The sequence below is a fragment of the Sciurus vulgaris genome, assembly GCF_902686455.1.
Source record: "Sciurus vulgaris genome assembly, chromosome: 12".
Classification (NCBI taxonomy): domain Eukaryota; kingdom Metazoa; phylum Chordata; class Mammalia; order Rodentia; family Sciuridae; genus Sciurus; species Sciurus vulgaris.
The window spans coordinates 108,231,977-108,253,809 of NC_136473.1; the positions used below are offsets into that span (position 1 = coordinate 108,231,977).

Consider the following 21,833-nt stretch of genomic DNA (forward strand, 5'->3'; position numbering starts at 1 on the left):
CTGCAAGCCGCTGACAGATCTAACAGACGAGGAGGAGGAGGGAGAGAGAGGGGGAAAAAACTTATCTGCCCTTTTTGACGAGTGAAATGCCAGAAAATAAAGTACCACAGGAAAGCTCAAAAAAGGTTTCCAAATGAGCACTGCCTTCCTCCCAGTGTCTGACTCTCTGTTTACTATTTTATCTACTCTCTATCTTCAAATTACTTCTCCAGCCTGGATCGGACAGTAAATTTGTACTTCTACTCTTAACTCACTTTCAGTTGGCCACAGCAGAACTGTACATCTTGACTCTCTCTCTCTCTTTTTTTTTTTTTTTTTTACAGCTTTTCCATACTGGGGCCCACTTCCTGCCCAGTGGAGGAAAAAAATCTGGCCTGAAGATGAAATGACTGCTTAACGTTACACGAGAACATCTGGTACCATTTTATGCACAGACCCATGTCTGAGAGCAGGCGATTCCAGCGGTCTCTCCAGCGGCACAGCGCATACCCGAACCTCCCCAGGGTGACATCATCCCATATATGGACTCTCCAGCCCAGCCCTCCCCCTTTTCCTGGTCCTAAATTCATTGCCAGTTCCCTAGTCTGCAGCAAATGTGCCACGTCAAGACTGGAAAACACAGCCCTCGAGTGTGTCTCGGTGCGGACGGCAGAAGGCAGGGGAAGCCGAAAGCAGCCCCTGGCCCAGGAGGGGAGGCTCTTCCCAGGACTGGGAGAGGATTTTAAGTACCTAGATGGAAGCTTCTGGAGATCCTGCTCCGTCGCCCCAGTGTTCAGACTACCTGTTCAGGACAATGCCGTTGTACAGTAGTCTGCACATTGGTTAGACTGGGCAAGGGACAGCAACGCCATGAACTGCTGGGGACCAGATTCGCTGTTTCCAAGGCGAAGACATCCGTTTGCTCCTTTGTTGAATCTCATATCCAGTGTTTTTCTTCACAGGTTTTGCACACTAGGGACCCAAGAATCCCTCGGGGACACTGCTGAGAAAGGACCGCTCCAGGGAAGACGAGCGGGTAAGGCCTTGGTGACTGCTCACCTGGTCTGTGACCACGGGAACCTAGGTAGGGATGCCTCGATTTGCATGGACGTGCGGGGGGACAGGTATGCGTGTGGCCGAGAGCCTTGTGTCTAAGAGAACAATGCCGTGTGGTGGGTAGAGACTCACTGTGTGGTTTCTGAGTTCTAAAGTCTGATAATTCAAGTGTTTTCTTAAATGTAAAGGTATTCCCACTTCGAAATGAAATGTGAAAAAACTCCAGACACTTAAAAATAACGTACTGAGCCTAGTTTTAAATTGTTGAAGTCAAAGATTCAGAGACTTACCACTCCCGTGAGTGGGGGCTGCACGCAAAACTTCTAACGTCCCAGGAGGGAGCGCAGCTCTTGCCCTAAAGAATACTTGCTATTTTCAAAATTCCATGTGAAGAGAGATCTTTTGACTATTCATTCATATCACAAAAATCTCAGGAATAATAGTACCTAACAACAAAGGAAGAGCCTGTCAAGGTTTGGCGCACCAGACAATGCGGGTGGGACTCTGCACCGAGATGAGGGCCAGCCCACAACCCACTGAGTTGGCCCTGAGTCGCTCGGGGCCTAGAAACCTCTGTCTAGAGATAGCCCAACTTATGCCTCTGAATTAAATGTCTTTAAATGCAAGAATGGTTGATAACTGCTGAGCCCTCCTGCCTGCATTTCACAAGGCTCTAGTTCTTCCAGCATTTAAGATGATAAGGCACTTTGTCTAGAAACCCCCTGATAAAAAAGGAATTTGTAAACGAAGGCCTAAGTTTTCCTTGGTCAGCTTCCAGCTGTCCTGGAGGTGACGGAGGGTGGGAGAGGGGGAAGAAGGTGGGAGGGAAAGCAGCCCTCGAGCTGAATGAAATCCTAATAGAGAAAATAATGAGGAAGCCTGAGTTATAGTCACTCTGTGCTGGCTTTAGCAGTGGGTCCCTTAAAGAAAGTTCTGGAAAAATGTCACTGACTCACCCCTAATGCCTCAACTCCCCCAAGACAAGTGTGTGCAATGAAAATGTCTGTTCTTCTGTAGGTCTTTATGCAGTGACTATAATCTCTTCCTTAAAGTTACAGGGGCTTCTGAACAAATCCTTTTTTAAGTTCACACATTTTGCAACGATTCGGGAATTGACACAAGTTTCCTCTTTTCTAAAACACTTTGCTACAAAAGGTTCTCCAAGTCTCTCTTTGGTCAAAACAATTTATTTAAAAAATTATCCTCTGACCATCTCTAAACGGGTGTACTGAACCTCTAAATTTTCTCATCTGTTCATAATTTTTCATTAAAATACAAATAGCAAGGAGAAACTGAGCTACTTTTCATTTAGACGACATGGGAAGTCATCCTTTCATTTTCTATTGTGACTTGGAGATTGCCACAGCAATTATTTTTAATAGAACAATTGAGGTTTTAAAAGTCTGTGTAGTTTCTTTTATGTAGAAAAGCTAAAATAAAAAAACTTAAGTGATTTATGGGTTCTTATTTTTTTTTAAGAAATGTATTTTTACTAGCTGATTAAATTATTAAAGAGGAAAGACCTACAAGCTACATTTGGCAATGTTTAATGAGAGTTCTCAAATTCTGTAATATTTTTGATGTATAAATGATTGGATTTCATCATTTGCCTTCATTTAATGTATACTTAATTTAAATTTCATCCTTCACATTAAATGACCTTTTTGTCTCAAAGAAACTAACCCTCAATGGTGCATCACCTATTTTCTCCCTGGGGATGACTTTTAGCCTGGAGATGGAAGGACATAATGGTGTCCTTGGCCTAAGTCCAAGGTAAAACGTAAGGACTGCTTTGTAGAGGACAACAGAGGAGTCCCCGCGTGTACGCAGCAGAGTCCTAACCACACGTTTTCTAGGCAAACTTTTAACAAATGAAAAGAAATTATGTTTAATTTCAAATTGCCCCAGTTAATTAAAAAGTAAAAGGTTGCTTTACAAACATGCTGAGCGACGGCAGCATGGCCGTCTGAACGCGGGTTCACTTGCCAACACCGACATACACACAGTCACAGAAAGTAGCTGCCTTTATTCCAGGATGATTAGGGTGATGCTTAATTATATTTTGATATTACTTTATAAGGAGATATACAAATATTTTAGGGATCGTGCAATCTAATCCAGAGGAAACTAACCAACAGTGAGCATCTTCAACTAAATCTGTCTTGGCTGCCATGGTAAGCATTACAATTGAACACTGCACGTGCTCGGAAAGAGGAAAATGCATGCAGGGTCTGTCCAAACTGTGCTTTACAGAACTTTCGTAGTTATTTTCCATTTTGGAGTCTGATGATCGATAAATTAGACTAGGTACTGGGTTGAAAGAATTTCTCAGCCACCTAAGAGAAAGGAAATTCAGTCTCAGCTTCAACACCATCACTGTAATTAATTTGGAAGAGGATCACCATAACATAAAACAGTCTACTAAAGTTTTTAAACCTGTTTTTCTTAAGCCCTAGATCTCAAAATCAAAGCAAGTTTGTTTAGAGTGGGACGAAGTTTCACACTGATGACTTTCCTGCAATTAGTCAATAGGCTTAATATCTTTCCTGCCTGGCATGGAGCTTTGGCCCCAGACAACATGTTTATGTTTTTAAAAGGCCAAAATATACTATCTGCCCCCACCTCTCGCCTGCAGACCACCCAAGCACTTCACTCTGTGGGAAAGAGTTTAGGCATAAAAATCCTAATGAAAGAAGTACCCCCCCACACACCCGCCCTTTTGTTGAAGTCTTAAGTTGTTGTAGGAAATGAAAAGAAAGTATAACTTGGTAAAGTAAAAAAAGTCACTCGTCCAAAAATGTCCCTGCTCACTAAAGAGAAGCCAGTATTTTCAGTTACTCCATAAGGGATCTGCTCATTTAAAAAACCAAAACCAAAAACCAAAAAAACGCATTTTACTCTAAAGAGAACACAGCCCACCCATCATAATAACATCCAAATAAAAACTAAGAGACCACCACTCAGAAATCCCAGCTTAAAATAACTGGAAGGTCAGACTTTAACCTGAGACAGGAAATTCCTGAGTTGAGACTGAGTCTTTCTTACTTCAAATCCCTTTTTAAAATCTTTGGTGTCCTGCAAGTTATATAGCTATAAACATTTAACTCTTTTTCAAAGTCCTCTTATTTAGAATTTTTATCAGTTTTAATAAGTAGGGATAATGAAGTAAATTAAGAAAACTAGTTAAACCTTCATTTTCAATTTTCTCACTTCTTGAGAGAGCCAGTTGACTGGAGTTGCTCTGGCTTATCTTTGCTGCCTAAGATTTAGAAGACAATTCTTATCTTGCATCTTTTTCTTAAGAAATAGGAGACAAAAAGGAAATAAAATGAAATGGCCACACCAAAAAAAAAAAAAAAAAATCACACGGCCTGCTAATAATGTAATAGTTTTTATATTTTGACTAGGATTTTAAGTAATAATAATCTAATATACACCCTATAGTTTGGGAGACAGGAAAAAAGTGTTCCATATTTTTAATAAGTTTTGGGGCAGGTTCATCGTAACTATGAAATATGCATATGCCACATGTTTACTGTGACTGTGTCTTAAAAATCTTTCGGAAATAGAAAAAGCCTTATGAGTACAGCAATCATTTTTCTCATTTTTCAGCAAGATGTTTTTCCTCTGAAAAACTGTTATGATATTTTGGACTCAAAAATTTTTAGCTATCTTGGTTTAATAAAACTGTTTCACATTGTAGGACAACGTATGAACTCACAAATATTTCTTTTTATTTTTTCAGGTTGCATGCGTCATTCCTTTAATTGAGCAGAGTAAACTGGATCAAATTATTTATGGGAGAGAGGGAAAGCTATACAGAATCATAGTAATTTTTCATTTCTAGCAGGATACTCTTTGTGAGTGAATCACTCTATAATCACTTTCTATTGCACAGAATGCAGGCAACAATAGCAAAATGATACTTTAAGGTCCTTATTTTTCGTGTACTCTACCCTTGTACTATTTAAATAGCAGCCAAGTTTATTGATGTTTTTGATTCTGTCAAGACAAAAAAAAGTTCTGAATTGAAGTGATGGCCAGAAACAGAATCAGACATTGATTTCTTGAAGTTAAACACACGCATGGAAATTGATTGTACTCATCAATTTTTGTTCAAACTTTGGTTGCTACATAAAAGTTTAGAATTGTTGAAAACTGCCATTTTATTTTTCAGTCACTGAAAAGCATTTTGCTCTCCATAAAGTTTGTTTGCTATTTTCTCAGAATTTTACAATTAAAGGTAAATATCACACTATTTGCTTTCTTTAAAATTCTTTGAAAAAAATCTTAACTATACACTCCTTGGACAATGATGTGGTTATTTGTTGTTGTTAAGTCTCACTTATTGGAATTTTGACTATTTGGGTATTTTGCTTTTCAAAGGGGATGGAAGTGGTTACATAGGTGAATTGATAATTTGTACTGAAATAGCCAGAATTATTCTCAACTTGCCAGAATTATATTTTATATCTATATGTTTAACACCATTAATTCTTTCTTATACAAATTGCAAGAAAATTCCAAAGGGTCTGGTTTTAATTTTTGGAAATGAAATGAATTTTCCTCTCCTGTGTTTAAGGTGCTATTTTGTAACGACATTGCATACAGTCTGAGCTTCACTGTAGGTCACACCTCTCCGTGTGTGCCCTGGATTCGTGGCATGACCCTAGAGTTAATTAAGAGGTGCATAACTTGAGCCCATGACTGCCTTTTATTTACCTTTCACAACCATACTAAGAAAGTTTGCATTTAAAAGGAAAATGAGAAATTTAAATAAATTCCTGTTGTTTCATATGGTATTGGTAAAAATACACTCCCTTGTAAAAGTCCATTATCAAAGCATCAGACACCAGCGTGTATTCTGCCAAATACATTAGGCTCGTGAATTATTTTGAGAATGGCTGCTGTTACCATGTAGATGACAATTTTCTTTTTCACAGGCAAGGTTATGGTACTTATCTACTACAAGAAACATGTATAAACATGGTCTTTATCTTTAACTTCAGCATTAAAATATGCAGAGTTTTCATGAAGAGGAAAAACATCTGGTTCAATTACTCTGAACTCTGACTGCATGTGGGCCAGTAATAATAGGAATTGGATTTAAGAATAAACCTTGTGTTTAATCTTTTTTTTCTTCCTTAAAATTTTAATGTGAGTTTTCTGTTATGCCAATTATCCCTGTTAGCACATTTGGAACAAATGTATATAAGTGTACTTTCTGAATAAAGTCCAAAGTCTAACTTGTTTTTAGTTCCATAATGTTTTAATGTTTAATTCTATTGTGTGTTTTTCTCCCTCCCCCCTTACCCTCCCAAATCACCCAATCTGGAAAACAGGCTGATTGTGTCTGTCCATGAGCAAAGGACACCTGAAGGAACCAAGGGCCTGGCTGGACAGAGTTGTCACGTGTCTGCCTGTCTACACTTGCTGTGCAGAACATCCGCTCACCTGTACAGCAGGCACAGACAGGCAGTCACATGACAACCCAGCCTGAGTGACAACCAGCCATTGAGAGCAAGCAGCCCTCACACCATAGCATCTACACCAAGAGCTGCAACCAAAATGAGGGGCTCGGGCCTGGGGTTTTAATCTGTTGGCTTAATTAATACTTAACTCGTATGTATGATTATTTTATTATTATTATTATTATTATTTTATTTTGATTCATATATTAAAACCCACCAAAAGTAAAGTGAGTGGTGCCTATGAAATATAATAAAACCCATTTCTGAAAATGTTCCTGTGCTTCCTATAGTTCTCTTTTCCTAACTGTTGTCAGTAAATCACCACCCTTGACACTTATTATACATATCTTTGCAGCATCCCATAAGCAGCATAAAAAAATCAATATATCAGAACAACATAACTTCAGTCTGATGTTTGGCAATGAATACATTATTCTAATACTGCTAACCCATAAACTATGTATTGTTTTCATTTTCTATATCCTATCTTTTTCTTCAGGGGGATCTGGGGCATGGAGAGGAGAGAAAGGAAAAAAAGGGTAATATTCCAGAGGAGCAAGTATTCTGAATTAAGAAACGGTTGCTCTGGTCTGGGAAGGGATAGTGACAAAAAAAAAATTTCCAACATCATTTTCAAATTCATTAAAATAATTACTTCTCCTCTTGATACATGGAATATCGAAATTGAAACTTCAATATTTACAAGTATTGCAATGCATATAGATCTACTACTGTGTCATTGTTTAGCTACGAAGCCACTCACACTACATTCCAGGAGTAGAATAATTCACAGGCCACACCACTCACTTGGAACGCGAGCCTTCCATTCACTCTGAACTCTCTCTCTCTCGAGATGGTTGGGAAATTCGATATTTTCAAAAGCACAAGGGATAAGGTTGTCGGGTGTGTATTGCTGTTCTCTCATATCTTTTGAGGAGATATCCAACTTCCGTTTATGCACTGCTAACTGCGCAGGCTTTTATACAGGAATAGTTCTAACACTTCAGGGCAAAGAGTGGAAAGATGGGTACAATTCAAAATCTGTCAACTTTGATTTGGTTCATCAAAATGTTTTAGCTTTCAGAATTTAATCTTTCAAGCTTAAATACATCACAAGGCTACTCCAAATTTTCTCTTTTTAAAAATGTAATAATCAAACATTTTAAGTATATATTTTGAAAACTATTTTCCATTCAGATGTTTCATTTTTAAAGTGAAAAGATTTGGTATGAAGGCTAAAAGCCTCATAAGGTTCAAAATTTCTGAATGTATGACATTTGAATCAAAACTGACAATATAGTTTGAGGGGAAAAAAAAATTTTAAACCCCGAGTGATGGGCAAAAACAGGACTGAAAGCTAATGTCTTGCATTTAAACAATCTGCACTTAGAGAAACACACCATCTGCTAAAATCCACTGTGCTTCTCCAAGACTCCTTGTTCAAGGCAGGGTTTTACCTTAAATAAAATGCCCATGACTGGCAGATAAAATCTCAAACAATACTTCACAAAATGTAAAATATAAACAGAAAGACAATGTAAAAATGCCCCAAGATTTACACAACTCCACCTGATTTTAAATGCAAACATTGCCTACACAAGTTCACACATGGTCATTCTACGGTGCCCTGCAAGGCAGTCCCAGGACATAGCCAGAACACCTTCGACACGATAACCCATGCAGAACCTTAGGAGCCTGCTCCAGACCACCACAACCCAGCGCGGGTGGGAAGCAGATTTAGCTCAAAGTGAGGTGCTTCTGTATAATGACTTAAGCATTTTTTCCCCTGTGAAACATGAAGTAATATCTTTCTGAAAAACTTTTTCTTAACTTAGATCTCAAAAAAAAAAAAAAAACCTTAAAATAGTTTCATATATGTTTTAAATTCATTAAGGCTCATTTAATTTTTTTTTTTTTTACTCTTCTGGGAAAGGGTACTATAAAAGGTAATAGGGTCCTTCCAGTCTAAACTTTGGAACAAAACAAACAATGCAGATAGAGGAGTGAGTTTGGATCTAAATGCATTTTTAATAAAGCTTAAACAGCATTGGTCATTATGGTTTATTAAATAATACTTTTTTTCAAAATCTTTTTTTGCAAATCTTGGGATAATACCAGAATGTAGAAATGTTTGCATGAATAATCTGGCATTAAAAAGCATAACACAAGATCATTTGTGCAAAAAGACAACTATGAAGAATTTTAAGTAATATAAATGAATTAAGTTCAGTATTTATTTGGATTTTTTTTAAATACCTAAATTTGGGCTAAGTAAAACATCTGGAGGAGCAGGAGCATATTCACAGGGAGAAGCTGACCTCCTGCATCCTGGAACACACAGGCCTAGGGGAAAGCAGGCACCACCTGGCGAGCTCATGAAGTCGGGGAGGGGAGAACCACGTCTCTGGGTCTCGGCCTCAGAACCTGGACCATCCAGGGACAGGGTTCTCACTTTGTTTCCTGTCACTGAAGCAACATTTGTCATCTGTTACAGCCACACAATAAAAACAATACTAAGTAAATCTCCCTATAAGGGAATTATATAATCTCCTTATCAAGCCATCCAAACATTTTGACCCACAAAAATGAGGCCTGCAATTTAAGAGTCCAAAGAATGTCTTATTTTGGTGAAGGTTGTGGATTTTCTTCAATAGTGGAAGGTTAGTACATTTCCATGGGAGGCACTTCTGGTCCTTTCTACTCTCTAAGGACTGTAGCAGTATGATCTTAATCTTTACATTAGGCCTGGAAAATAGAATATTGACTAAGTGCCTTTACTAAGTGCAAACATTAGCAGTCCCTTCTCTTCAGATATTTTAAATGGTACAATTACACACACATACACATACACATATATTTTATACTCATTTTTTATTAGTTGTTAAAATTTAAGACCCAGGCATGGTGATGCATGCCTGTAAATCCTAGTGGTTCAGAAGGCTGAGGCAGAAGGATTGCAAGTTCAAAGCCAGCCTCAGCAACTTAGCCACACCCTAAGAAACTCAGTAAGACCCTGTCTCAAAATAAAATATAAAAAGGGTTGGGAATTGGCACAGTGGTCAAGCACCCCTATTATAATCCCCGGTACCAAAAAAAAAAAAAAAAAAAAAAAAAAATTAAAGCTCATTTTTCCTCTAATCAAAGTAGCCTATTCCCCTAAAATTTATATTTTAGACCTATTTTTAAAGACAGGCCATCTCTTTGCTCCAATTTTTTGTGTTAAAATATTAATGAAAATTATCCAGACCAAAGATTCTTTTGAAATGACAGGCTCTATTTTATTCCCATGCCTGGCCCTTCTCTAAATTTTCCCCAAGAACTGTGCAACATATATTTATGTGGGAAAATAACACTGAGAAATTTATTTTTTACTTAAATGATCTTCAATCCAGGAAGTCACATTGATGTAGTCAGAGAAGAAAAAAAAAAAAATCCATCAACCTTCTGTGATGAGAATTAACACGATTCTAAGACAATCTGCTCCAGTGGTAACTCTGCCCAGAATTTGAGATTCAATTCAGGCACTTCACTTGCTAACCCTCAGGCTGCGTCTGCTCACCCACGTCTCCATCTCACCTTTACTAGTCAGTATTTACCCACTGCAGATCCAGGTGCACCAACCCAGCGCTCCTGGGCCCATGAGGCTTACCTTCTGCGCATGTGAAGGATTGTCCTGAAAAACCTGAGCCCTGCCCATTGCAGTCGATTTTCCTGGGCTGGCCCCGCCCAAACCATCATGGCGGTTTACCAGTAGGCCTGGCGACAGCCTCCATCCAGTTTTGCGCTCTTCAGTCACTTCTCCACGAGACAACCAAGGGAGTCTGTAAAAACTTCAAGTCTGATCATGAGACTCTTCCAGTTTAAAAGCTGGAACAGCTCCCCCTCACTCTGGAGTTTAAGTCCTTCATTTGTAGGCCCTGTCTCTCTCTGCTGCAGTCACTCTGGGTTGAATCCAGGTCATCAGGGTCAGTCCTGCCCTGGGACACGAACACAAACATTCTCTGACCACTCATCCCATGATCCCTACCCCAGACATTCTCTGGCTTTATTTTATCTACAGCCTGTACTCAGCCTGATGGATTTTACTGATTTCTGTGCTTTTCCTAATGGAAAACATCCCTCACAAGGGTAGGTACCATGAAATCCTTACTACCCATTTTATCTTGGGATGAGGATAGGCTGCTACACATAAAATAATTATTGGGAAATGTTCAGGCAATTAAGAGCATAGCACTGGCACTCGGCAGCTGGCTGAGTCACCCACTTTCTTTGAATTTCTAGAATGGTGAATGTAAATGAAGGACTACCTTAGCTCAGTGCCTGTTAAACTACGAACTCAAGACTCATGAACCGTTACGAAGACAACCATCATCCTCACGATCATCAGGCTGAAAGCTGGCCTTCTTGAGTTATGGAAGTTATAGGGGAAATGCTATTTATAACCACAGCTCTGACCTAGGGGCTTCCCACCACCTGGAAGGCCATTTGACTTGGTTGAACATTTTTATCTGTTGGGAGTCTGCAGTCAGTGCTGGACGACATGTTGGCAGGTAAGCTGATTTTACATGTATTCATGGAGGAGCCCCTTGAGTGTGGGACTTTCCAGATGGACAGCACTGAGGTGGCAGAGGGGCGGTGAAGAGAAAAACAGAAGTGAGGCTAAAGCTGCCAGTGACACACCCAAGTGGGGTCCCCACTGGCTAAAGCTGCCATGCAGAGGGGCATATGTTCTAGTGAGGTCATCTGCACTGCTGGGCCTCTCCCCCAACTCCTGGCACAAATCATCTTAGGTTATTTGCTAGAAATCAAAAGAGCTAAGTACCACCCGCCTCAGCTCAGAGGGGAGACCCATGGACAGGAGGCTGCATGTCTAAGCTCTGTCCTCAACCCACCCTTCAGACCCCTTGGGGTACACATACTGGCACCATGACCTGGGGAAGATGAACCAGAAAGAGACCCATATAACCCCTGGAAATGGGCTCAGGGCCATTTGTGCAGGGATTTTCCAGGTCTGGGGTTCTGCCACATGATCTAGAAGTATAACAAGCTTAGATAAATCCTCTCAGTCATCGCTAACCAACCGTTTAACCCTGTGAAAGATGGTGTGCTTCTTTTTGTATTATGGAAAACTCCAATCTTGCAGTAATGTTAAGAGAACAAGAAATAGTCACGTAGCTAAATTATAGCAATTCTACCTACACTGTGTCATGAAGACCCCATGAAGACAACATGTGAACACTTACCATCACCTGGGACGCAGGTAGAAACCTTTCCGTTAAGGTCACCTACCACTAACATTACAAATAAGTCAGTGTGTGTAGAGTACTCAAAACGTCCAGTCCAGATTCTGCAAGGGGTTCGTGCATTCATCCAAAACTCGAGAGTAGGGTAGAGAGATCCAGTCCAGATGGGAAGAGATCAGAAAGATGCTGAGACCTTACTATTACACTCATGCCAATTTTAACTTAAAATTATTACACAGGGTTACCACACCAGCTGCCAGCTTAGGAACAAACATTAAGATCAGGAGGGGAGACAAGATGGAAAGTCTCAGTGAAAACATGGGAGCCAAGCTCCCTCTTGTTATGCGACCTTACATCTCCCTGATAAGGAAATCCATATCCCATGCATCCTGTCTCACAAAACAAAATGACAAGTTTGGAAATTGGAAGACACTTGAGTTACGTGGGAGAAGAGCGAGGTGCTACTTTGATGGCAAGAATAAATACACCAGTGTGATACTGGGATGGTTTAGATATGAGGTGCCCCAAAACTCACGTGCAAGAATGTTCAGAGGTGAATGATTAGGTGATGCGAGCCTTCATCTAATCTCCAGATTAGTCCACTCATTACTGATTGACCAGCTGGCAGCTGTAGGCAGGTAGGGCGTGGCTAGAGGAGGTAGGTCACTGGGGCCGCCTGGGGATTTATATTCTGCCCTGGTCACTAGAGCTCTCTCTCGATCTGCTTCCTGGTGGACATGTCCTGAGCTCTTCCCTCTGTTATGTCCTCCTGCCAGGATGGTCTGTCTCACTTCAGGCCCAGAGCTATGGAGTCAGTCAGCCATGAACTGAGCCTCTGAAACCCTGAGCCCAAACAAAATTTCCCTCCTCCAAGTTGTTTTTTGTCAGGCCTTTTAGTCACAGTGACACAAAAGTGCACAAAAACAGATGCCAAGAGTACTTATTAACACACGATTTCTCCAAGTCCTACACAGTCCCTTTGAGACATTCTGGTGAGCAGTGGTCAGGGACAATGAAAAGACCTGACCCAGCACTGGCAGCTACTCAGAGTCAACCCACATCCACCAGCACCTTCCTCTCTCCACGGCACTGAAGGACAGTCTCCCGGGTCTTGTGTTCAACTGAAGTCATCCTGATAAACAGTTTGAGCTACCATTTCTTAATCGCAAATGTATTTCATAAATCATTTATATTTTTCAAAAACCTGTTATAAGTCAAATAAAGCCATATAATTTGTGTGATATGCTATTTATTAAGAAGCCATTTAGATTTTAATGAAAAGATACCAGCCTAATTACATAAGAGCAAGAGAATGGAACATATAAAAATATTAAAACACACTATAAGAATTTGAATATAAATTTATCATTTACTAAATAAACAAGTCTACACCTAACTTAATGACATTTTCCACATCACCTTACTTGACTAATCAACGTAAACTGTCACATACCAGGATTTCCAGTGTGTGAGTGCACTGGGCACACAGGGACAAAGTATGAACCCTCAACTTACCAAGAAATCAGTTCCCAAAGTGCAGTTAGGACTCCAGCTTATTTTCACAATGCAATATTTTAAATTGGGTTTTTTTTCAAATGATATTCACATTTTATGTGTAAATATATAAAATATAAACATTTTATACATTAAAATGATTGTTTATGTAAAGAAAAATAAAAATACTCAATTTTTTAAAACAAATCCATTTGTGATAGAGATTTTTTAAATTAAGAGATTAAGTCAGGCACAGTAGCATGTACCACCAATCCCAGCTGTTTGGGAGGATGAGGCCAGAGGATTATAATTTCAATGCTTAAGGAAACATAGCAAGGCCCTAAGCAACTTAGTGAGACCCTGACTCAAAAAAAAAAAAAAAAAAAAAAAACAAGAATAAAAAGTGCTGGTAATATGTATCCATGGGTACAATCCATGGTCAAAGTAAATAAGTAAATGAGGCTATATTAGTCAAAAGATAATGAGAAGGAAGATGAATATTATCTCAAACAATTTTTTGTTTAAGGAGGTGTCAATCCCCCATGAAGAAAAAATACCCCCTTAAGAGTGAAGTATTAATAGGAATGAAGTCTCTTGTGGTCAAGTTCTTAAAAGATGAATTCAATTGTATTTGCCAAATACCATGCAAGAATCCAATCATTCCTGTTTAAAAAAATTTCAAAAAACCCACTGATGCATAAGAATTTGTGCAAGATCTGAGAGCTAAAGTAACATAGTTTCAGATAATCATACAGTAGTACCAAATTCATATCCTTTAATAAGGGTAATGCCAGGTAACAATGGCTGGTTAAAAGTACCAATTTTAAGAGATCAGTTCCTCTGCATTCCCATGATAAGGTGCTCCTAATCACTGCTCTTCAGCTTCAGTAAAAGACTTTAGTACAAAATTAACAATTCACTATTACTGGGTTTTCTTATACACACATTTAATTTTTTGCAATTTTTTGAATAGAAGTCTACCAAAATTGTTAGCTGAGGTTTATGACTGGATCAAAAAATCCTATCACAATGTGCTGATGACCTGCTTATAACCAACTCCAGCTATGAACTAAGATTTTCAGATACTATATTGTTGCAGTGAAACACCTCACGTCATGTGGATATGAATGTCCAATAAAATGGCTGAGTTTTATAAACAAGTCACCTATCTGGGATTCCAGATTACCCAATGGACCTGAATTTTGATGTGAAATTTAAACAAGTCTTATTCTGACTTCTGTAAGCCTATCTTAAGTCTTTCAGTAATCAGAAACCAGAGACAGGTACATAGGTTCCTATAAATGTTGGTGTTATAATTTAAATATTAGTTGTGACCCAAAACATTATGCATGAGACAAGGCAAGAAGGTTTATATATTAAATGATTAGGTTATGAGAGTCTTGCCTATTCAATGCATTAAGCCTCTGATAGGGATGGAGTTGTAGATCTAGGCAAGGAGGATATGGCAGGAGGAAAATTGTCCTAACGGCAAGGCTTTGAGGATTAAATTTCATCCTTGTTGAGCAGACCACTCTGTTTTCTGGCACAATCTTCCCAGATGCTTTTCTCCACACACACTCCTGCCATCATGTTCTGTTTCATCCCAGTTCCTTGAACCTGACTCCAACTTCTCCAAGGACATTTGGGATGGGCATTCTAGCATTTTCAAAGTGGAGTACCCAAGCTTCTCAATCCTGTCCAGGAAGAGCTCTTTGTCGCAAGTTCAGCTGCCCTACAGCAAGCCTCTCGCCCTGAAACCCAACAAAACCGCTCTGTCTGCGTGAACACTGAAAGCCTGCAGCCGCTCAAGCAATTTGGTGGTCACAGAAGAAGCCATCACCACACACCCAGCGCCACATGGACCAGTGCCAGCAGCTTTCCTTGGTGGCGCCCTAAATCGGGGGTTTTAAAGGTGGTCCACAGAACCGTGAGCAATCCACACGCCATGGACTGCAGCAGCAAGACCTTTGTGGAATCCAACATCGTTTACTGCTGTCCATGAGCAAGTGTCGTGTGAATTTGAGGCCAGGCAAGGGTCCCTCCTCCACGCCTGCCCCGGGACCTCCTGCTGGACTCCTCTCCAGGGCTGGCTCCTGGCAGACCCTCAGAACCGCATGGTGAACCTGGACTCCTCCTCTGCCCGGGCGGCGGGCTCAGAGATGGTCTGCAGGGGCAGGAGAAGGGAACCTTGCAGGGTAAAGAAGGACAGTGGTGGCCACCAAGGAGGGGCGAGCGGGGACCGAGTGTGCCGACGCCGGAGGGCACGGTCACTCTGGAGTCGGGTGCTTGGTTGTGAGAAATCCCTGTGCTGTTCCTGGAGCAGACTTCTGAATGTGTACCTGCCGCTCATGGGCGGAGGCGGCTGTAGGTGAGCCACCCTGAGGAGGAGTGCGGCCCGCCCGGTGCCACCGGGGCTGCCACCCTGTCCAGCCCTGCACCGGCACTGCTGCTGCCGTTCCTCGCGGGCTCCCTCGCTTTCTCCACACACACCCCACCCTGCCCACGGGCACGGCCCAGCGGCCCAGCCGCCTCCCGCGTGGATCCCATCGTGTCACACCCAGCTGGAGCAGGCCGCAGGCCCTGGATCACCCCCGGGATAAAATCCAGATCCCCGGGTGGGGTGCTCTCAGGCACTGCTCCTGGTCCCTGTCAGTCCCCACCTCCAGGGTTTCCTGCTCACTCTTCCTGCTTCTGGAATGTTCCTCAGCAGAACCTGCACGGCTCCCCACGGCGTTCTCGCAGACATGTCCCTGCAGTCACCCACCTGAAGGCTCCTCCCCTCACTCCCTCCCTCCTTGCCCTGTTTTATTTCTTCAGAGCTCTCAGTGTCTGATGCAGTGTTATTAGTCTACGGGTTGTTAGATCCACACAGAAGCAATCTCGTCTGCCATTTCCTCCTTCCTGACAGGACCTAGATGGAGACAACGCCCCTTCCCTAGAGGGTCTTCATGTAGACCACCTGGTGCTGTGCCAAGGGTCACCCTCTCCTCGCTCCCTCCCCGCACACGTACTTATGATAAAGTGCTAGCGGGCACTTGGGCAACGGTACCGCTCCACGCGCTCGCCGTTTATTTGCTGGAGTCAGGTAGTGCGAGGGAGGCCCAGCTGCAGCGATTTGTAGAAGCTGTCCTGCATCTTCAGAGGGGAGGACGAGTGCCCCGAGCTCTCCACGCCCCAGGCTTCCTCCTTCCCCACAGGGAGCACAGGGCACCTGCCAGGGGCTCTTCCCAGGACCCAGGTGGCCAGACCAGAGCCCTACAGCTGCATTCCTACTGTGCTGCCGCCCGGTCCTTGCAGGCCCTGGTGGGAACGCCCAGAACCAGAGAACTCTGGGACGCCTGGAGGTGGAACCCCGAGTCTTGGGGGTGAGGCCAACATGGACAGCCCAGGCAGCTCGGGCTTCTCACCCACGGTGAGGGTCGAGGGCCTAGACTTGCCACCAACTAGGCCTGTGACCTCGGGAAGTGAGCGATCCTTGCCACACTAAATGTCCCACCACGGGAGAAGCTGAGGCCGTAGAAATGTCTTCACACAAGGCTAGGTCTGGGGCTCTTCTGTGTTGGTGGTGATGTTTTGGTATTGTTTTAGTTTTCTCATTTGAAAAATAGCAGTGATAACAGTTAAATTAATTAATGAATATACACGCGACAAGAACTATTGCTATGATTCCTTACTAAGACCTTTTTCTTTTCCTTGGGTAATGGAGAAAGACTCAAGACTGATGATGTATTTAAATGTACACAGACAATGGTCCAAATTGTCGGGGGGAAGTGTATCTAAAAGAACGCACCTCAGAGCGACTGAAGAGCAAAGAAGATAATCAATTACCAATTTCTCCATCTAGGGAAATGTCTTAGAACTCCTCAGGCTGTGATCTTTGAAACTAGAGCTTCCCAAAGAATCACAGGGATGGGAAGCATCCAGGAGGCGGGAGAAGTCACTGTCTGTCCTCATTGCCACCCAGGCCAGTTCCCTTCTCACCGAGATCAGTGACATAAAAATTTGAAGCTAAGGTTTTGAATAGCAATTTTGTTTTCATATGCTATAGAATTTGGGTTCCTTTACTGAGGAAACTTAGGGGCAACTCACTAATCGTCCAGTATTTTCTCAATACACGATTGCACACGAAACCCTTAAAACATCCCCTCCAAGCACTGACAAGGGTACTGTAAAATATTTTCAAAGACCCCAAGTCAAGATAGGAAGGGATTTTAATTCTGAAAGGCAAGCTCTTTATAACCAAATGAAACTGAGGTAACTTCACCTTTATGTGGTTTTGCTATCAGGGTATTCTTATATAATGTTTACTTGCTACAGTATAAAACCAAACCTTCTCCAGTCAGACCAGAGCTATTAAAATTTCCAAAACAGTATAATTTCCATTCATGCCCTCCCAAATTTAGCTGTATCATTTTAAAGCACTTTAGTGGTTCTGTAAGGCTAACACGACATTTCCCTCCTCTATAGTAAGTCACAGGATCAAAATTATTAACATTCAACATAAGCCAGAACACAATTACCATAATTTATCCTTTCACAGAGATATCAAATTCTCAGAGAACGAAACGTGTATAAACAGTGATCAGGAACTCACTTAGAGACTAGTGATGTGAACAAATTCAAAATCTCTTCATTTGAGACAGATGTCAAAGCATCAGCTCCCAAATACTTTAGCAACTCTGCGTCGGTGTGAACTGCACTCTTAAGATGTCTCTTGGCTTAGATCTTTCCAACACATTGTAAAGAAAACTGCTTTCACGTACGTACCAGTGCCTTGAAATTATCGTAAAGAAGGAAGTTTCCAATTCCTGACCCCTAGCTGTGTTTCTTCACGTGAGCAAGATATGACCGCACCAAAGAAATAAACAGGAAAAGAAGTCTGAGAAAACACTGCAGGATTAAAGATCTATGTGGGGAAAACAGTGTGTCTTTAAATAAACATGCCAAGCTAAATCTCACTGAAAGAGAACCTCTGGGGCTGGAAACCGTATGCATCACAATAGCGACTGATTGAAAGTCAAACATGCGTTACTAGGAAAACTCCATTCCTCTCGCCAATGTCGCTTACCTCATCATCTTTGTACCATGACAGGCTCTCTGCAGTAAGCACGAACCAGTAGCCCTTGGAGCCTCCTTTCATGATGCCGATGTTGCTGATGGTGAGCCAGCCCTTCCGGATCACCTGCAGGAGGGCAGACACCAGCGCAGGCGTTTAGCGGAACATCGTCAACAGAGGTCAGACTCAGAGAAGTTAGAAAGAGAGAGAAATGGCAGTAAGAGCAGCACTGTTCTCCAAAGCTCAACTCTACTCGACCCCTGGACAGAACTGATCTTCCTCCTGTGCAGATGACCAGAGGGAAGTCTCCTCCGTGAGTGAATGAAATAAAAATCTCGGGCTCATCTGGATGGCGGGAACAGAGGGACTGAGACAGACGGGAATGGAGTGGGGCCACACGGCAGACGTGCGCCAGGCCTACTCATGGCCCCACTGCCGCAGCTCGTGCTGCGTGGCTGCTGGGATGAACGACAGACTCTCTGTGCCCACTGTGCTTCTCCCCTGCAGCCTACCACTCACTTGGCTGCCTAGTTTGCAGCTCATTCGGATTCACAGCAGAGACTGGCAGCCAGTGGGTGAGAAGCAGAAACAAGCCAACCCATTATTAGCCCTTTTAAACAGCCATGAACAGGCTGAGTGAAGGAGAAAGCTGGAATTGCAAACTACAATGGAAAGTGGGGTTGGGTCTATTCATCAACTTCTACTTATTCCCCATGCACAGAACATGTGGCCTCTTCCGAATAATCTTTAAGCAGCTTTCAGATTTTAAGACATTAGCAACCAACTACCCATTGGATGGAAAGTGTAAGTGGTGTTTAAGGGAAATGCATTTCACAGGGATTAAAATTTCTTCCCACGTGGCATGGTGCGCCATACCCTCTGCTAGGTAAATTCTGCTGTCAGAGAACCAGAAATGCAATTCTGCATGGAACTGTATGTTGTTGTTCTAAATGTCAATAACTGCCCTACGCCAAAATCTCTTCAGTATCCTAGAGATTCTGAAATGTCAAAAATTACTTACTGAATGCCAGTTCCTAAAAGAAGATGAAATACTCTCGTGATCAGACCTTATTGTTACATTTCTATTAGGTTTCCTAGTGGGGGAGGAAGGCAATCCTGGGGGAAAGCGTGGAGTCGGCGAGGCACTCTGCTGATCTTCCACACCCCCAGGCTCCCAGGCTGCCACCCGCGACTCGCTGTTCCAGCACCTCCTGGATACCTGTCCTCTCTGGTGCTCCGTTGCTTTAAAAGACCCCAAAGGACATCCCTCTCAGGTCCAGACTAAGGAAGTTTCCTCTGTGGGTGAAAACTGCCCTTCTCGCTCTCTGCCGCGGGAAGAACAAGGTGATGCATTTCAGGGCTACATCTCAAGAGACCTACCTCTATAAAAGTGCAGGTCCCTGGGCCATCGACCACTCTGAATGCACCAGGACATATACATATGAAGCCCAGGAATTTGCACCTGAGCTCATTCCCAAGGGGATTCCCACCCATGCTGGAGCTGAAGACCACCAACCACAGGAGCACATCCGACACGTACTAACACAACGTCGCTTCCCTCAAGGCAACCGGTCCCCTCTACATTTTCAGTCGGAAGGAGACAGTCCAGCTATGTCACACCAGGTTGTCCCCACACGGCCAGAGCTTAATGTCGCGTGTTAATCACAGTGCTCAGGGGAGACGTGATGACTATTCGTTTCAATGGCGTCTTTGGATGCACAGGTCTTCCAAGTTCTCCACCACCGTTTCACCTGCTGCTAGCACAGGTGGGCTCCAGCAAGAGCAGCCAGGGATTACGCCCAATAACCAGTCCCCGGAACCTGCCACCTGTCGTGGCGAGAAGAGCTGATGGCGGTGCTGCCGCCGCCCAGGCTCCCAGAACTCCGGAGGCAGGGCGTAACTCAGTGCAGTCCTACAGGAAGAGCCGGGCACAAAGGGAGAGGGCGCTCTGCTATGGTTTGGATGTGAGGTGGCCCCCAGAAGCTCAGTGCAGGAAGGTTCAGAGGAGAAACGGTTGGGTTGTGAGAGTTTTAACTCATCAGTGGGTTGATCCCTGATGGCACTGAGTGGTACCTGAAGTGCTGGGTGGGCTGGAGGAGGTGGGAATTGGGACGTGGCTTTGGGGTATGTATTTTGTATCTGGAGAGTGGAGACTCTGTCTCTCTCTGCTTCCTGATGATGTGAGCTGCTTCCCTCTGCCACACTCTCCAGCCGTGATGCTCTGCCTCACCTCAAGCCCTGAGGAATGGAGCCGGCCTTCTGTGGACTAGTACCTCTGACACCAGGAGCCCTCAAATACACCTTTCCTCCTCTGCAATCGTGCTGCTCAGAGCATTTACTCACAGCAGCACAAAAGCTGTCGAAGACACACCTGCACCAGGTGGGAAGGCGACGGACCTGCCTCCAGGAGGTGAGGCCCAAGAGCCTGGAAGAGGCGCAGAGTTTCTCGGGACATGGAGTCCGCTCTTTGCTTTCCACAGAGGACAAAATAAGAACAAAACATGAAGGAGCCACTCGAGCAGAAATGTGTGGAGGGAGGAAGTGGGGGCTGGGGGAGGGCTGGGTGAAAGCCGTGGATCCGTCAGTGAGTCCCTGAAGTGCCATCGCTACAGCCTCAGGTACGCGTTCACCTGTGCTTTACCCGCACAGCGTGAGGACGAAAGCTGCCATGCTTTAAAGAGGTTAAAGAGAGATGAGTCTACGGCACATACAGCCGACAGGACTTGGGATGGGATGAGATGGGGGCCATGGAAGGGAAGACCTCCTAGAACAGCGGTGGCCTCCATCCACCAGCCCAGTGACCAGCGTCCAACGAGATGCATGACAGCAAAAATGCACATTGAACATTGAGACCGAATACAAAATATTTTAAATATCTGATTAATATTTTAATGTGGCTACCAGAAAATTTTCACTTACGTACATGTATCACATTTCATTTTCATTGGACAGTGAGGCGTTTCAGAATGATTCTGAGTCTCCCGTCTTCTAGAACCAACCACTCTAAAGCTCCGAAGGAATAAAGGAGGAGGACCACATTTCAGAAAGCAGGAGAGCTGGTGAAGAACTGGCCCCAGGCCACGGTGGATTTGAAGTACCCGCAGGAGACGCAACTCGCCGTGGCCTGACCGCTAGCAAAACAGTCCTTAGGGCTGAAGGTGCAGCTTGGGAGCTCTCAGCACGTGTATGGGGGCAAGGAAAGCTCTCAGCAAACAGCAGAGGCGCATGCCCGAGTCCTGGGGACACCAACAGTTAGAGAGAACCCTCGAGAGACTGAAAAGCAGTCAGAGAAATAAGAGCAGCGAGGTCACAGGCTTGCTTTGCTCACCAGGTACTCGAACCAGAATTCACTGAGAGGCTGTAAGTGACTATCGTCCTCAAGTTGACAGACTGATTTTGGTGATTTTAAATGTGAATATGAATTTGACGTCATATCCTTCTCTGTGAGGGGATCCTGCCGCTGATCCCAATGACTTCCATTGTCTTCAATCTTTATTTAGTCTCTCCCATCTCCCCGCTTACTTTCCGTTGTTT

At 43.1% G+C, this 21,833-nt stretch overlaps 1 protein-coding gene across 1 annotated transcript in view; it reads right to left on the reverse strand.

The window, feature by feature from the left end:
• DNM3 (dynamin 3) overlaps nt 1–21,833 on the reverse strand; it is a 449,604-nt gene that overhangs the window by 208,446 nt on the left and 219,325 nt on the right. Inside the window, 1 exon segment of the mRNA XM_079106450.1 lies at nt 18,312–18,425. Coding sequence (XP_078962576.1) covers nt 18,312–18,425 — 114 coding nt within the window.